General features: G+C 46.7%; 1 protein-coding gene across 18 annotated transcripts in view; it reads right to left on the bottom strand.

Moving 5' to 3' along the window:
- Nucleotides 1–2,777: 2,777 nt before the first annotated feature.
- Nucleotides 2,778–17,825, bottom strand: part of PKP4 (plakophilin 4) — a 222,016-nt gene continuing 206,968 nt past the window's right edge. For 14 of the 18 annotated variants that reach the window (XM_073241495.1, XM_073241494.1, XM_073241499.1 and 11 more), the window contains 7 exons: nucleotides 17,614–17,764; nucleotides 14,118–14,313; nucleotides 10,164–10,248; nucleotides 9,923–10,040; nucleotides 7,302–7,430; nucleotides 5,541–5,614; nucleotides 2,778–3,776 (listed from right to left, as the gene is read on the bottom strand). In XM_073241495.1, the coding sequence (XP_073097596.1) occupies nucleotides 3,528–3,776; nucleotides 5,541–5,614; nucleotides 7,302–7,430; nucleotides 9,923–10,040; nucleotides 10,164–10,248; nucleotides 14,118–14,313; nucleotides 17,614–17,764 (1,002 nt within the window). In that variant the 3' untranslated portion in view covers nucleotides 2,778–3,527. The remainder of the gene's footprint in view (nucleotides 3,777–5,540; nucleotides 5,615–7,301; nucleotides 7,431–9,922; nucleotides 10,041–10,163; nucleotides 10,249–14,117; nucleotides 14,314–17,613; nucleotides 17,765–17,825) is intronic. The other 4 variants (XM_073241503.1, XM_073241505.1, XM_073241506.1 and 1 more) reach the window with 2 other exon arrangements.

The following is a 17,825-nucleotide window of genomic DNA, read 5'->3' as shown; positions in this document are numbered from 1 at the left end:
TCTGATTTCTGTCACCATGGATGAGTTTTCCTGGTCTTGAAATAGAATAGTCTGTTATGGTGAGTACCTCGGGTTCATTTTTTTTTTATTGCTAATATGCTATTACATGAATATATTACTATTCGTTTATCCATTCTCCTGTTGGAGGTCTGGGTGGTTTCCAGTTCTGGGCTATCAAAAATAATGCTGTTATAAACAGTTTAAAAAAATCCGGTAAGTGACCAGCAATGGCCAAGTTTACAAATATTTTTTCCTTATAATCTGGTTTGGTCATGGAAATAAAACTGCCATCCAGTGGATTTTGATACGCATTCCTCCGCAAGTATCTTATCATATCAAAGATATGAGGCCCCAAAGTAAGAGGGTCACCTAGTAGCAGATTTTGTTTTAATGGACATACGTTCAGACATGGGCTCACGAGGTTCCTTCAAGGGGAGTTCTCAGCCCAATCTAAATGATCATATACATCAGAATCAGGACCAAGTTTCTCGAAGTGAGGTTCAGGTAACACCAGTGGTGGTAGACAATGAATTTTGGTGGTACAAAGACACGTAATTGTTCATTTTTAAGGTTACCTTTCATTTATGGCAAGTGATGGTGTTTTCTTTGGAATAGTAACAGTTTCCTTTGGCAAATTTAAGACAACAAAAAAATTTCAATAAATAATAGCTCAGGTGGAACTTAAACCACTGAATTTTATAAACACTGCATTGTAGTTAAGAGAGATTGTGGTATTCACTTGCCTTGCCACTGAGCACTGTGTCATCTTAACAAGTTACCCTCCAAGTTTGCTTCAGGATCCATAAAATGGGATGTCAGTGCAGATTTCGTACACTCACTGAGAGATAAATGATGATGTATGTGACACTTACAGCACATAGTGCTCAATAAAGTGAGCTATTGGTATTTCACTGCAAGAATCAGTCATCATGCAGACACATATTGGCCAGTGATGGATTCCTGGATTCATTAGCGGGTCTGTGAGGTCATCATTTCTGATGCTCATGCAACTTCCATGGGCTTCAAAGGACATACTTTAAACAAGGGTGCATAGGCAAATGATACATACTTCAAGAAGAAAAACCTTGTATCTGAAATTCCAAGTTTAAAATCTCAATTATAGTACTCCAAATCTCTACCACTCCTCCAGGCCAACTCCACCCCCCACACTCACACAACCACTTAATTTTCAGGGCAGGTAGGTAGTGATGGAAGGATGTGTGGGGTAAGTGGCTCTTACCTTGGCTGCCCATTACAGTCACCCAGGGAACTTTGCAGGAATCCTGATGCCTGGGCCCCAGCTCCTGGGGTTTTGATTGGTCAGAGGGGCCCTCCTAGTGTGCAGTCAGGCTGCAGGTGTGCTGGGCAGACCTGAAGGCTGGGTCCTACATGTCACTTGGGGACGTTAGCACAGCACTAGCAAGTCAGCCTGGTTTTTGCAGAGCTTGCTTACTCTTACACGGTGGAGGGAGAGTGGGCTCCACGTTTTGATCAGTGATGCAGTATCTTTTCTCTGGTCACAAAGGGGAGCCTTACTGGGCATCTTATCTTCTGCCCAGTTGTCACCCACAGGACTCTTTGTGGCCCCATTAGGAGGTATGACTGGAGGCCTAAGTGAGGACTTCTTTGCAACCCAAATTTGGATTTTCTGAAATGCTGCCTCTCAGAGTCAGGAACCTGGGTCCACTAAATTACCCCAAAGACTAAGGAGGTCACAAAAAGCAAGCCAGGTGCTGTCAGGCAATCCTCCTGTATTCCTGACTTCCTGAGTGAGGGCCTTGAACTCTGACACAGAAACATCAGGTTCAGGGAAGTCAGCGATTCAAAGCTCAGAGGGCGAGCAGACATCTCACATGTCCTGCTGCAGGTTCCTCAGGGAAAGCTGGGCCCTGCTGGTGGGAGTGGCTCACAGGTCATTTCAGAACCGGCCCACCGGGAATCTTCCTTCTCATACTCGGGTTTCCATTTCACTTAGGATCCTTCTCTGGTGCTGCAGTCCATTCGGCCAGGGGATAAAAAGCACTTTGCCCTTGGGTCTTTTCCATATACTCACAAATGTAAGTACTCGTTTTAGTAAGATTTATATCATGTTTGCAGGATATACTGGGCTAAGTCAGCACCTCTGGGGCTGACTTGCCATGTGGGCCATTTCCTGTGGAAGATCCAGGGCTGTAACTGCAAGACTTGGGGCCTCCTGAGGCAGGTGCCTCTCATCTCCAAATGGAGAAACGCTTGTAAGCAATGCTGCTTGGCATTATCAGGACCCCTGCCTACCGTGTATGTGGGGCTTCCCCCACCCTGCTGCTCACCCAGGATTCATTGTTGCTCATGGAATTAGCAAAATTATTATCTAGAATTTGTTTTGGTTTACCACAGTGGTGCTACCCAGTAAGTTGTTCTTACATAGTTCTTGAGTTCATAAATAAGATGCCAAAAGGAGCCTTTGACAATAAGGGCCAGGCTGCCAGATGTAATTTCTCTTAAATACATACAGCATTCTGGAAAAAAACAAAACCTGGTAAAATGGCAATGTGCACTAGATTCAAAACAGATCCCAAGAAATAAAAATACTGTAAGAGAAAGAGGAGGACGTTCATAGCCTCAATTTTTTGGTATGGTCCATCTCACAAAGTGTATTAACTGTATAAAACTAGTGAAAGTCCAAAATAGTTGGAAATATTTAAACTGTTTCCAACAAGCAATTAGATTCAGATTTGTTAAATCTGCTTTTCTGTGATTGCACATAAAAAAAAATTAAAAAAAGAACAGGGAACAAATTTCCAAGGATGAAATTTCCACATTTATTTTTCATGTGCATAGAAAATGGCAGTGAAGTGTCCTATGAAAGAGGCATGGAACGGACATGGCGCCACTGAACCAGGCTGGGCTTTGTGCTTCAGAGATACACTATTCATTTTGGGGGATGGGGGGAAAGGATGTTGTAATTTGTTTTTAATTGCTAACATTTCCTTGGGTTTCCCATTTGTTTGCTGTCGGTTTTTTCAGATCTCTTTTCAAATGACACACTGCATTACAAATGATGGCACTTAACCAATGTGGCATTTCCATATTTACACCAACAAAAGAAATTTACAAGACATAATAGCATACAACCTTGACATTTACTTATAGCAATAAAACATGAAGGGCATCCATTTTATTATTTTTCTGTACAAACTATCAGAACATAACTTTATTCACATTAAAAAAATCATCTTTAATTTGATTTGACCTACACATCCCCATCTCATTTCACCCATTTCTCAAACCTCTCATCACATCACCCACACCGTCACCAGACTACAGAATCTACAATTAGATCTAACACCTAAATAGAGCTTAGAAAGTCCTCTCTCCCAAAGGATTCCTCACTTCCCTGACAATTCCTCAAAAAAAAAAAAAAAAAGCTCTTCACTCATTCCTTCCATTTCACTTTCACATTTCATCAACAAATCAGCAAGATGGACTTCTCCTCTCAATCCAAACAAGGTTAGAAAGAAAGAGTTCTTCTACTGAGCATCTTGATGCTACACCCATGAGTCTGGGGACCCTGGGTACTGTTCTGCTCTGTAAGAAGGTCGTTTAGTGGAATAAAAGTCTACATAATTCGTGGTTGATTTCAGTCCATACTGTGTTGAATAATCAGCAGAAGCTGGAAAGTGAACTCGGTCATCAAAATAAGGATCTTCATAGCTATGAGGAGACTGCAAATACAATCTGTATGCATCGAAGTTCTTTCTGTTGGAGTCATCTTGACTATAATACAGCTGTTGATGCTGTTGACAGAATGAAAAAGCAAATAAATCAGAGCAGTTTTTGGAAATGCATGTTTAAGGAAAACTAGTGTGGGCTTGTTTGTATTTTTAAAGCAATAGTCAATTATTTATGGACTTGCAGCTCAAAGTTGTTTCTGGTGTACATTCACTAGTGGACTGTAAGGACTTTAAGCTGCCTTTACAGGTGGCCTGGCAGAGTTTGCTCAAGTCCTGTCCTAAGGCCTCCCGAAGTCAGCACCACAGGAGGACCCCCGATAGCCTCTAGCTACCTCTCTCCTTACTAGAGGCCCGGTGCTAGGCTCTGCCGTGGACTTGCCTGCGACCTGGGCATGGCCAGCGAAAGGACGGCCTTGATGTTCGCTCTGGCACAGGGAAACCATTATGAGCACATGAATTTGGTTGGAAGTTGGATTTTTGGGCTTTGTGTAGTTGTACAGCGGCAGAACCATGTTTTAAAATATTCACCTCAGAGATAAAGGTTGAGTCCATCCCTCAATTTTAAAAGAAATGTGTAGTTTGGTGAACAAGAGTTACGCTTTGGAAACCCTGATGTGCTGTTAAACTAGAAAGTAATCCAGGCAGGAGGGTAGTAACATGAGAAGAGACACATGAGCAAATGCAATTCTAAAGACGTCCCCGAGCCAGGGCTACTAAGCCCATCTGTAAGGAAGGAGGGGACGCACACGCAGGCGCCCACACAGGGCATCCTGCCCCACTCCCTCTTGTGTTGTCTTATCTCTGACCTCCTATTATTTTCTTCAAATGTGTTTGGAGAAAAACCTTCACATCACGGTTCTTAAGTCTGCTTTCCTCCTGACCATACGCCCCGCTCTCCGTTAGTAACATGCAACAAATTGGCCACATGGGTATCAGCATCATGTTCTGGAACAAAATGCATTCTAACATTCTATCAGAGAGAAGTTCTTTTTACGTTAAGGGTCCTGATGCTATTTTTCTTGATTAAAACACTATACTAGAATTAGGAGTGATTTCAGAAGTCCTTTTCCTTTCACCTACGGGAAAAAGGCGGTGAAATGGAGGGAGGTCTTAGAGTGTCCTTACCCAAAGGACAGGATACAGGCTTGTTTGGGAAACTCCAGTTATTCATGTTTTACTGGTACGTAAGGGGAGAGATCAGATGACCTGGGTGGACATGGCATCAGGGGGTGCTGAGATGAACTGGAGGTCCCCACTGAAGCAGACGGTGGTATGTCACAACCATCAGTCCCCGCCCCGACAGAGGGTGGGCTCCCACCCAGCAGGGCTGACCGAGCCCACTCTGACTGCTGACACTAACACGATCTGGCCATGGACTCAGTGTCTTCACATCGCAGAGGCTTGGATGTGGGGGGGGTCATGAAGATGGAGAATAAGGTGTACAACAAAGAACTACGGGACAGGAAGATCAAGTGTGCTCACCAACTTTCCCTACCCAGAGAATGGAGGTGGTTTTAGAGGTTAACAGAAAAAAAGGTGGGAAAAGGAAATTCCTGGGCAAAGCACATGAGATAAACACTTCTCAGTTGGTTCCCATCAGCGGCCTGATGGTCTCAGCACCACCGGTCTGCATGTTCAAGCACACGAGGCTACTGTGGAGGTGATGTGTGTAAACCACAGGTGAGCCCCCGAGGGGCCGAGAGCCCCAGTGCGAGCTCCTTGGGGCCTGCAGTGCCGGCCCAGATCTGGCAAGTCACCCCGCATGGCCCCCTTATTGGGTTCACCCCTGCTAATCGGCCTTCTGTAAAAATGATATTGCAAATTCACCTGTAGCCGTCTATTTTGTTCTCTTGCTGGTGAGGAATAGGAACTGATGTAAATTGGTGAAGGTTTGCTGGAGCCTGTAAGAAAATATTTTATGAAATTAAAACTAGTGCTCATTATTCCAGTCCGTTAGGCTGTGTGGGTGCCCTGACCTAGGGCTGGTGCTGACCCTGACCGGGCCTGCCTTCCCCGGGGCCAGCAGACCCCCAACAGTCAGCAGCCTGGGTTCCCGGGACTAGCCTGGCTGCTGCTCACCCAGGGCTGTGAGGGGCTAATGAATATGGCAAAAATGGGCCATGTGTACGCTTCACCAAAGAGCAATGCCATTGCACAGCTGACCCAAAGGGTTCCTTCTCAGTCTCTCATCACTGTGGGGAGCTATTCACACCTGTAAAGATTTCCCTGGCTCCAAACAGGAGCCCTGGTCAGCGGGAGAAGGGAAACACCCTGGAGTGAGCTCTGTGCCTTCAGAACAGCTTTGGTTCAACATCCCAGGCCCTGGAGAGCAGACACAGGCATGTCCTAAGCAGCCTGGCCACATGGAGGCCGTCTGGTGTCTGCCGTATATAAGTGTGTTTAAAACAACAAGAACCTGGTAAATCAGATAGTTGTCTTCAAGAGTCCACAGCAGACTCCCAATGATGTCACTGGTTACCCTCCTATTATTGTTAAGGCTAGCAAAGAGTTTTAATCTTTCTTAATGAGGAAAATGAAACATACTCGTGGCAAATGAGTTTATTGAAGCAAGCAAAGGAGATACAGAAGGGTGTGCATGCTAAGGAGGTGATCTTCTAAATAAAGCAGAGGCGATCTTTAAAATAAGGCAGGCTGCTACAAATCTCAAGCAACCATGCCCTTTAGTTTGTACATTTCCTTTGCAAAGAGCTTGGTGTTTGAAATGTAGCGTCTGCAACTGTCTGAGCTATTAATTGCCATAGTAACAACAGTCGATTAGTAAACAGTTTTGAGAAATCACAATTTCAAAGACAACAGCACAACTAAGACTGCTCCCCCAGCAGTTAAGTTGCCACCAGCTTTTCTTTCCTTCTTTTTTATAAATAGGTTTTTTTTTTTGAGCAAGGAGTTCTGTTTTTTAGCAGCTCAGTCACATCGCCTTATTTGAAACCTCTAGAGTAGTTACAATTTGCAAGATAGTTGAGAATGGGGACAATATGAAATCTTGGTAACCCTTCGGGCTGGCATCCTTTAAATAAATTTTATGCACAGCTTTGTGAATGGGACAGAAAAACACTAATACTATGCAGCATTACTTTTGTTATTCTTAAAAAATAATCATTCTGAGGAGAATCACATTATAATTTTGTTATTCATTCAAACTCTTTTCTGCAGAAATGTCAATGAAATTGATCTCCATTCTCAGTTTTGAATTTAAGAGAGGAGCCAGCCTAGGAGATGTGGCCCTGCAAAGCATCACAGAGCTCAGGGTTCGGATACATGGACGCACAGGGAGACAGTTCAGGAGCAGGGTGGGAGGAATGAACTGTATCGCTGGGGAGCCAGAAATCAGTTCTCATCTGGATAGTGTTTTTTTTAGTTGTGGTCACTAGACCACTACCTTAGCTTGTTTTCATTAAAACAAGTGGAAAAGGCATTGGCCCCCGAAGCAGAAAACAGAGAGAAGGGAACACTTGCTGCTGGGGGACCATCTCAGCGCAGGCACTGGCTACCTCCCAGGCCCCTGGCCGAGTGCCTGGGGACCCGGCTTCTGGGGATACTCTATGGCACACCCAAGCGGCGTCTTACCAGGGTACAGGCCTTTATGTGCGGCATCCCCTTGGCTACTGTAATACTGCACAGGTGGCTGGGTCCTATCGTATTCAGAGCGAGCGTCTCTGATTCCTAACAGTGCTGGTGAGGAAGAGGTGCTGCCGACTGAAGGGAGGGACACAAGGAGGAGAGAGACAGAGGAGAATGAAGAGAAATCAGGCTGTCAGTGTCTCTGAAAAACTCTCTCTGGAAAAACCAAGGTCAGTCATTACAAGTGCCACACAGCTGGCACTAAAAGTCAGCTCTCACGGGTGTGTGATCTGAAGACCGGAGGGGGAGCTGGCAGGGGGACCTGCGGGAATCAGCCCAGGCCATTCCTGCGCTCCTGGCGGGCTGCCCGGGGACAGAGGCCCCGTGCGGGAACCGGGCAGCTTTCCCCAGCAGTGGGCCCAGGACTCGATCAGGCCTTGGAAACTGAGTGATTTGGTGGTCATGCAAGAGTTACATTTGCTATTTTATGATCTCAGTCCAGTTGTTTCTAAAAAAGCCATGTATTATCCTTTATGTATTTGGCTCTTCAGCAAACAGGTGTTTTAGGGCATGTTTGGATTTCTAATTATTTCAAAAATATTGGCATCTCTAAATGCATTTGATGAAGAGTGCCCAGCCCGTACAATTTCTGATTCTTTTTATGGTGATCAGCTGTTGGGGAAGTCATGGAAACTCGGTAAGCCTGGCTCATCAAGAGCCTCACAAAGGCCCAGAGGATTTTCTAACCCCAGCCTGAGCCGAACATTTTAATAATATTGTATCTTTCCATGGATCGCCTTTGGGGCACTTTGGCACAGACAGAAAACACCGTACATCTTTTTTTCTCTTTTTCTCACTCAAAACTCATCTTGCTTGAACTGAAGTCTGTTATAAATAAAAGTGGCTGCCTACTCACTTGGTCTGCTTGAGAACAGCAGCGCCCAGCCCTGCTGCCAGCGGTTTCACACGCACGGATGCATTTGGGGGAGATGACAGTGAAATACTTTCCCTTGAGTCATGTTGCCGACACAGGGCTGCCCCATGTTAAATAAGGGTGAGCGTGCCTGGGCGGGGGCAGTGCGCCCGTGCCGCAAACCTTGCTCACTTTCTAGAAGGGAGAACAAGGAACATGCCTGCCTGCCTCTCACAGTTGCATCAGTGAGGCATCCACAAAAGTGCCCCGCTGCCCGCTGCCACACTAGGGCCACAGGGCAGATGCTCGGCCCTTAGAATAACAGGAGAAGCAAGTGTGAATTATCGTCCTACCTCTGACACAGAATCCAAAAGGTGCCTGGGAACTTGGACAGGGCTCGTCAACACTGCCGTATTTAAGCGGTCCTCAAAACAAGTTCATTGCTTAGTAACTCTGTCCTAATCTGTCTGAAATTAGTCTTTGGCCTGTACATATGCCTTTTGTTAAGCAGCCAAATCTCTTGCTTTCCCGGCACCCTATTCCTGAGTCCCTGAGCATTCTGAGCACTTTTATGTAAGACAGCTTCCAGCTACACCTGGGAGCTCAGCAAGGATGTCAGAAAGCAAGCATAGGTCTCTTTGAAGAAAACTCATATTTTAAAAACTGAGATATAAATATAAGCCATGTGCAGTAGGCACAGATAATTTTTTAAAATCGTGGTACAAGTGGAGATACCCAATTATGTGGCAAGAACCATAGTCATTTATTAGTCTTTTTGGCCACCCCTGTCCACATGAGAAATCAGGCTGCCAGCAGTAGCACAGCTGAATAAAACAGATAATATTTATATGTCAGAATGGGAGATTTAAAGCCAAAAAAAAAAAATTTTTACTTTTCCTGTTTCATTTTGTAAAGAATTAAATTCATAGGGACTGACTCAGTTTGTTAGTACTATTCTGGCCTTACATGTAGAAAAATTTAGTCTGAGTTTCAAAATGTTCTTTCTACCAAATTAACCACCACCAATAAGTAGGTAGCATTGCTGCCAAGATTCCCACTTATATATCAAAGGGAATTCCTGTAAACCCATTAGCAGGGCCTGTTCCTATTAGTCCTGGAGGTTGGGGGTCTGGAATGCAGCCAGAGGGTGAAGCTTTAACTAGTGACGAGGGGAATGCAGGGGGAGATCACGGCTCTCCCAGGCTGCATGTGTAAAGGTTGTGTCTAAAGGCTCCTGTTTCTAAGAGTTCTCATCAAGAAAACTAAAAAATCACTTTGGAGGAGATTCCACATGTCTGGCCAGTGGGCAGGCAGGGCCACTGTTTCCAGGCACCACCCTGTGGCTCTTTAAGTGGGCTCCTCACTGGCCCACCTCCGCAGCACCTGGCCAGCCTGTCAAATGCAGATTCCCAGGCCCCTTCTCACACCTACTGAAGCAAAATCTTGGGGGTGGGAATGGGACGGTGGGCCCCAGGATACTTGTATGCATTGCAGTTGGTAAACCTGCATAATGTTTTAAAATGGGAGGAGGAAAATGGGCTTGTTGTTTACAACAGTGTGTAATTGCCAAAGAGACTCTCAGCTTAGAGCAAATACATGTCTCCTATGTTTGGAGGTGACAGGCTTAAATTATCTACGTTCAGTCTTTTCTGGCTGGGAAACAATGTTCTGCTACAGAAATATCCTCATAGAGAGGCGGAGTTCACCCACTGACCTGACTGCATGATGGGTGACATCTGTTGGTTGGTGGTAGACAAGGAAGGATGTGACTTGAATCGGTCTCGCTCCAACGTCGACACAGGTGTAATAAAATGGTTCTGATTCCACCCATCCTGCGGAGTTAAAAAGAGAAAGAGAAACCTCTCAAAATGAATAATGACATTTCATTACAATAAATGATTAAAATGCGTGCTCTGATGAATGCTAATTATGCCAGAGCTATTCTTGTAAGTTACCTTTTTATAAATGCTCCGGAGGTCCCGATATTGCCATAATGTATTCAAGACCTGGGCTGCTGCCTTCACCACTTTCAGAGATGATCTAGGAAGAGAGCGGGGATGGTAATGAATGTGGGCGGCTCAGCCTCAGGCTCCACTTGAAGAGATTCAGGCTGCAAACCGGTGCCCATGAGGCCGTCTCCCCTGGGACCAGAGGGCATGGGTGCCGCTGCCAGAAAACACCATAAAGCGATCAGCTGTACCTCCATGTTGGTCAAGTTGAGGGCTGGCCAGGGTCCCAAGGACCACAGCGAGACTCTCAGGCTGGCGAGAAGCCGTGGTCAGGATGAGCCCGTGACCTCCTAAGCTGAGGGCCTCCTCCTGTGCCTGCCAAGGGGCTGACCTGGTTGCAGTTTTGCGATTAATGCCACCACGACCACACATCCTGAGTGTCTGAGGACTGTCCCACTTAAGTTAATGTAAGTGTCCTCTCACCCCCCCAATTTTAGGCCTTTATATAAATGCCTTCATTTCTGTCTTATAATTTATACCTCTATGTGAACAACTATACATATGGGCTCTAATGTGTGATTTGAAAATATGGTCAGTTATTAATTTCCTTCTCTGAAGGCTCTGTGTGTCACTGCATTTTCCTCCTCCACGAGTGGCTTTGCCGGTAAGGGAAGTGGAAGTGCAACTTCCTGCCTCAGCCAAGGCCTTCAGATGGCCACGCAGGGGCGGGTCAGGGCCTGGGGAGGGAGCCGTAGGGATAATGAATACCTCTCTCTTTGGAATTCATTGTAACATTGAAAACTTGACTGCAAATGTACATACAACCAGACTGGAAAATCTGCTCTCCTCTGCTCCTTATCTTCCCAATTAAGCTCTTAGGAAGCGAGTGAAGAAGAGAAGTGAGCAAAGCTGTAAGCACCCCGCGGCCCCTCACAACAGAACAGGGGCGCCTGATGCCCAGGGCTGCGCTCTGTTCCCGGAGGCGGGGCATTTCCGCTTCATTTCTCACCGAGGACTTCCTCCTCTCGGTGATCTCCGTGAGCCCAGGGCAGAACCAGGGAAAACCAACCCCTCAAAGCCTTTCTAAATTTGGTGTTTTCAAAATGGACCACAGAGCAAGGAGACACGGTAAAGAAACGCCCAGAGAGGAGGTGTCAAACTCCCACGCCAGCTCGCAGGGTCTGCGCACCTCACAGCCACCCCGGTCTCAGCAGCTCCTGACCTGCTGACACACTGGTCTCCCTGTCGTGGGTGCTGGGCAGCTGGGGTGGAGGCCTGCCAGGCAGAGCCCACGCGGGCACCAAGGACTGCTCTGCTCTAACACTGGACAAAGCAGCAGCATGCCAGGTATACATTTTGATACGCCGAGGCTGGGTATTTTGAGAGAGAAATTCTGTGCGCAGAAACCTGACTCCTGAGAAAGGGAAGGTGCCTGTGCTCGCCTTCTCAGCACAACTCCCTGAAAGAATCATGTATTCTCGTCTCTGATTTGTCTCATCCCCTCTTCAGCCTATGACCTCAGTGTTGCTCAGCTGGGCAAGTCTCAACCCTGTCCAGTGTGCCTGAGAAGGAGCCCCTGACACGGGCTCACCTTCCTTCGCTTGGCTTTTGAGACACCACCACCTTCTCATGTTCTTCTGAATGTTCTGGCTACTCTTCCTTGGGCTCCTTTGCTGGCCCCTCATCTCCTGGACCTCTGACCAGGAGGGACATCAGCCCTCAAGCCTCTGCTTCTCCATCTACATTTGCTTCCTTATTGATCTCAGTCCATTTCACTTCTCTAACTGTGCCATTTATGCACCGATGACTCCCACATTTGTTATTTCTAGCCTGGATCTGTCTCTATTCGGAGACCAGCTCAAATAGAATATGCTGCTGGCCAGATGCTCCATGTGGGTGTCTGCTGGACATCTGCAGTGTCCGAGACGAACGCCGGGTCTTCCCTGGGAAACCTGCGCTCCCGCAGCTCCCCCGTGTTAAGCGGCAATTCTGCCCTGCGGTCTCTTCTGCTGAAGACCACGGATGGAGTCGGTCACCCTTGATGTTCTCCTCCTCTCACACTGCTCACCTGGTTCTTGAGCAAACTCTTAACACTACCCTTCCACCACGTCAGGACTGACCGCTTCTCGTCCCCAGAACGGTGGCCACCATTAGTGTCTCCTTGGTGGGGTGCTGGTGTTCATCCTTTTAAGGGAAGTAAGCCCGCGTCCTTCCTCTGCTGAACACTCTCTGGTGGCTCCCGATTTTACCCAGAGTAGAAGTCAAAGTCCTTAAACTGATCCACAGGGTTTGCAACTTCCGGTGACCTTTCCCCCTCCCCTCCTAACTCGTTCTGTTCCAGCCCCAGGCTCCCTCCCGTCCATCACACACCAGGCGCCTGTCTCAGGGCCCTTCCACTCCTTCCCTCTGCCGCCTCCTCCAGGTCTGCGCTCAGAAGGCACTCTCGCCTTGGGCCCCCACACCCCGACCACCCTCTCTGAGGCTGCGACAGTCCCCCTCACACCGGAGGGCCACATCACCTCCCCTGACTTTGCCATCCCACGGGCTAAGGCTGCTCCTCGCCCAGCTGTACCTCGGCCCCCTCGCCCAGGAACGTGAGCTGCCTGACGCTAGGGCTGCGTGGGATCTGCTCACTGCTGGAGCGCACAGCACGCAGCCACTAAGCACCTGGTGAATGGATCCTAAGGAGACGTAAGCGCACGTTTAGGCGGTGACTTGAGTTGTTCCAGGACTTTCAGAATCTCATTTTGGAAAAAAGATTACACTGGATAATAACTTAATATACACACATTTTGGCACTGGTTCAGCATTTTTCCAGCTGCTTCTTACGCCTTTCACAAATGAAGGCTGCCTGACAAAATTTTAGGAGCACAAAAAGTGATTATGTTTACCTCTGGAGAGGGGGCGTTCGTGAAAGGGGGCCTTCGTTTTATCTGCTACATTGCATCCCTTTGAAATGAAAAGGAGTGTGTGTACTTATGACTAATGAGATACAAAGGCACACAAGAAGGAAAGGATGGAACAGTAACATGGTTAAGTTGATAGATGTGATTCCTGGGGAAATATGCTTGCTACATCATTCTTATATTTTAGAAATTCCTTCAGAAGTATAAACTAAATGATCAGATAGGAAATAGTTGTAGCACTGCCACTCGGCAAATATTTACTGAGCACCTAGCACAGGCCAGGCTTTGTTGCAGACGGAGAGGATAAGGTAGAGAAGGCCCGGCTAGCAGCAAGGGACGGGTGGAGAGATGCCATTTTACTCAGATCAGGTGGCTGTTGTGTTTCCAAGGTGCCAAGCCACCCTACTTCCCAGTTCCTGGAAGGATTCTCTGATCTGATACTGAGGCAACTTTATTGTCACTGCTATAGCTCTGGGACAAAAAACCTTGTTTTTGCTGCCAGTGCTCTAACCCCTCCTTCCCCTGCTTCATCAGGTAGGTGTCACCCAGAAGCAAAGGGGTGTGTCTGACCCATGCCCGGGCCGGTCCTGAGGCCAGGCAGCAGGCCCTGATGCAGAGAGCACTGCTTTCAGTACTTTCCGGGCACCCGGCGGAGGAACTCAGTCCCAGGACTGAGCATTCGAAATGCTCCTGAGTAACAAGAGGCCCTGGGGCCTGGAGCAGGACCAAAGTGAAGGAGATACGGTACCCCCAGATTTTCCTCATCAGGGCATCTCTGTTCCTCTGGGAGCCAGAGCAATCCAGTGCGGCTTTACAGACAGAAATGAATGCAGAGGTGTTACAATAAAGTAAAAACAAGAAAAGGGGCCAGATGAGCACAAATGGCTCTCCCAGCAAAACAGGTTTTAACTGCTGGTGACTGCTGAGTGTTTTGGTGTGTAAACAATGCAGAAATAAACCCCCTCCCATAGGGAACATTTTTGATAAAGGCCCTTATCACAGGATGTCCCTGGAAACAGGGCCTCTGGCTCACGTCTCCTTACAGCTGACTTGCCTGTCTCCTCTGCCCTTGGTTATGTTCACCAGCTTTTCTATCCCCCCTGAGTCAGCCAGGGCCTTGGCATTCTCCATGTTTTTGCTCGTGACCTCATGCAGAGCACAGCAGATGGCCGCCATGGTCTCATCAGACAGCACGCTGGGGCCAGTGCCCCCGGGAAGCCGGTTGACCAGGTCTCGCATGGCGTATTTACCTGCCAAACGCAAAAGATTTCATTCTACTTTCAGAAGGTGCTGTGTTTTTGTTATAGTTATTGGAAGATGCTGACAGTGCGTAGTTTCTTAAAAATTAAACCTCAAAGACACAATCACAGGAAAAAAAGCCCACAGCAAAGAAAATGACAGATGTTATAACTGTAAGGGGAAAGCTAACATTTACTGCAACACCGTTTGAAGAAATGATAGGTTTATAAAACATCACTGCAAAATGCTGAAAGGAAATGTAAATCTATGTATAAAATTAGGTAAACTAAATCAAGTTGCTTTAGTTCAACCACTTTGATTAACAGTGAGAAATAAAGGAATTATGATAAATTTTATTCTTGATGTAATTCCTATGTATCAAAAATACCTTGACTTCCTCTTCAAGCTTTAAAACAATTTACCTTTGAATAAGTTTTCAGGCTGGACCATGTAAGGCTGCCAAACATGTTTCATTAAAATTTTCTGGATCTTAATATGTGAACAGGGTACAGTTACACATTTTTATCAAGTTGTGGGGATTTATCAGCTGGTCTGACATCAACAGTGATAACAACATGTTTCATTTAAAGAAGACTCAAGTACAACTATGGTATTAGAATTATGGGCACATTATCTCCCAGGAATAGCACAACAATAATAAAGTTCTTGATGGGACAAGGCTGGGGAGGCCCCCAGCTATTGAAGCATTTCTATAGAGTCACTCAATTTCCCCTACTCCTCTCCAAAAAAGATTATCTCTAGCTTTTTCAATTTCAATTACCAACTGACAAACTGGAATAATTGCACTACAAACAAAATAAATTAACTTAAGCTCAAGTAAATATTTTCTTAGTCTTTTTTTCTTATGCTAATAATGGAGTGTGGGTACTAAAGGGGTTTTTATCAAAGACCTTTTTATACACACTGGTATGCAGCAGAAGACAGGCCCTGACTACACACTGCATAATTTACGGCATTTCAAAGGGAAGGCTGGCTTACTCACAGAGGACATTGTTATGAAGAGGGGAAAACAGTGATGACATTGTAAGTTGGAAGATAAATGTGGTGTTTAAGAACCAGTGGGAATCAGCACTGGTGATCGTGAATACTCATGAATGGCCAAGGTCCACGCCATGTGATTCGTCACCCCTTCAAACTGCCCTCCCGGGGTCTGGGGTGAGGCAGCCTACCCGGCTGGTGCGGAAGCCCAGTGGTCCCCTCAAAGCCTGCAGCTCCAGACAGCCGGGCTGCTTGGACACGGCTGAGTGTTCAGTAACTTTTGCGAAGTGACAAAACTTTGTTTCCTTGTGAGAAATGGCTGTGGAGAGGAAGCCCACGCTAGTGCTGGCGATGGGTGGGAGGAGAGAGTGCTGGGGCAGGAAGGGATGGTCCTTAGGAACAGCAGGGCTGGGTAAATTAGAGTCAAATACTGAATCTGGGAGGGGCTCAGACCTCATAGGAAGGAAGGGCTCTTCACAGGGAAACAAGAAAAAGTGATTCATGAAACAGTTCACGACTGTTTCAGCTGAGTAAAAAATCCTCATAGGTGGAGAGAAAAAATGCTTCTGACAGTTTAAAAGGGGGTTTGGACATTTATGGAAAACACAAGGATGCACTGAGAGAAGGCTGCAGTGAATACTCATTCTTTTTCCCAGCGGGCTTGGCCTCGGTGGTGTCAGCCCCGGGGCCCCAATGCACCTCCCGCCGCTGGTGATGTGGGCCCGCACCCTCTGCTCTCCGCCTGTCTCGTCCCGGTTGTGGAACGACAGGTCAGAAGAAATGCGTTGTCAACTCTTTACTTTTCAGCAGTAAGAACTACCAAACTATGTGCTTGTTATAATTGTAACAAAAATAACTTAAGAAATATCTCTTTAGAAGACAAGTACTGACTCTGTGGCATCTTATTACACTGATGGACAGTGGCTTCAATGGGGTGTGGGGGGCACTTGATAATATGGGTGAATGTAGTAACCACAATGTTTTTCATGTGAAACCTTCATAAGTGTGTATATCAATGATTCTTTAATAAAAAAATAAAAACAAGTAAGACATTAAAAAAAAAAATCTCTTTAGGGACCTGAAGGATTTCTCTCAATTAGGCATGGAAATTAAAAGTTTCAGCCAATCTATTGGAATCAGGCACTAGCTGGACTGCGTGAACAGGGCATGGAAGGAGCTCCTTACCTCTCTGGGGCAAAGCAATAGTGTGTTAAAAGCAGGTCAATCTGGGCACTAGTTGGGAAGAGCACTTCTGCCAGGCACTGTGTGAGGGGCTTCCGTGTACACTGCCACGGTGAGTCCTCACGGCAACTCAAGGCAAATGTTACTGCCCTTGCTCTCCACATCCCCCGGCTTGTGCCCCCAGCTCCCTCCACGCTCTCACCCACGTCTGTCATCAGCTGTGGCACTGGTGGGCAGACAGGCGCTTCCTCGGGAGCCGCTTCACCCTCTCATTTCATGTTCACAGCAAGGACGGCGGGATGGAAGCTCCCTTTCAGGGGTGGGGCCAACGAGGGGTTTTCAACTTAGATGAAGGAATTGAGGCCAGTAGGCTCAGTACAGGACACCCCAGGCTACACAGCCAGTGAGCAGTAGGCCCAGGTCTGACCTGAGGTCTACTGTACCCCAGACTCTGCCTGAGATGTGGAAGCACCCTGGAGACAAGCAAGCTAAGCTGCCTGGCGGGCAAACCTAAAGAGGCATGCATTGTCAGGTTCACGCAGGGGCTGACCCTACATCTGGACGCACCTGGGGTCTGCACCCCACGTGCCTCACTGGCCTTACCATAGTCCTGACCCTGCCCTGGGGTGGAAGTGGCCTTGGGACAGTGGCTCTACCTTAGGGTGAGCATTTTCCCAGTTCTGTGAGGGAAAAGCTACAAATCACTCATATGATTTCCTTTTTTATTTAGAACATGCTAGTGTTGGGGAATTAGCAGTTACCAGTTTCAAAGATTAGAAAGGGAGAACTAAGAAATTTTTTATTGTTCAAGACATGAATCTCTCTTGGGAAGGAGAGATACCAAATTTATCAAGCAGTGTTGTCATGTTGCAGTGTTTCTGACTGAAATGGCTGGCGTCTCTGAAACTTTACCTCCCCTGATCAGTGTTTAGTTCATGAGCTTGCCTGCTGCTGAAAGGGAATGGTCACAACAGGTAGACCACGTGAAGGGCACCCAAATACACCAAGAAGCCAGGAAAGTAGGAGTCAGCTGCTGAGCATCTTAGATGTCGTATACTTATAAATCCAAAGAAGAGTTTTATACATGTAGTTATTCTCTCTTTATAGCTCACCTTGTCACCAGAACCTACCTATGAGCTCCTTGTTGCGAACATCTAGTGCCATATTCCTCAAGGCAGTTGCCACAGAAGAAACGACTCTATCATTATCCATTCTCAGAAGTTCTACAAGGATAGGGAGCCCCTTTTCTTTGCGGACGGCTGCACGAATGTATGCTGCAAACTAATGAGAAAAACAAGACAATAAGTAATATAAAACCAAGTTCAACTCTCAGATGATGAAC

This window comes from Manis javanica, chromosome 7 (genome assembly GCF_040802235.1).
Source record: "Manis javanica isolate MJ-LG chromosome 7, MJ_LKY, whole genome shotgun sequence".
Lineage (NCBI taxonomy): Eukaryota > Metazoa > Chordata > Mammalia > Pholidota > Manidae > Manis > Manis javanica.
This window is presented reverse-complemented; position numbering and strand designations above follow the sequence as displayed.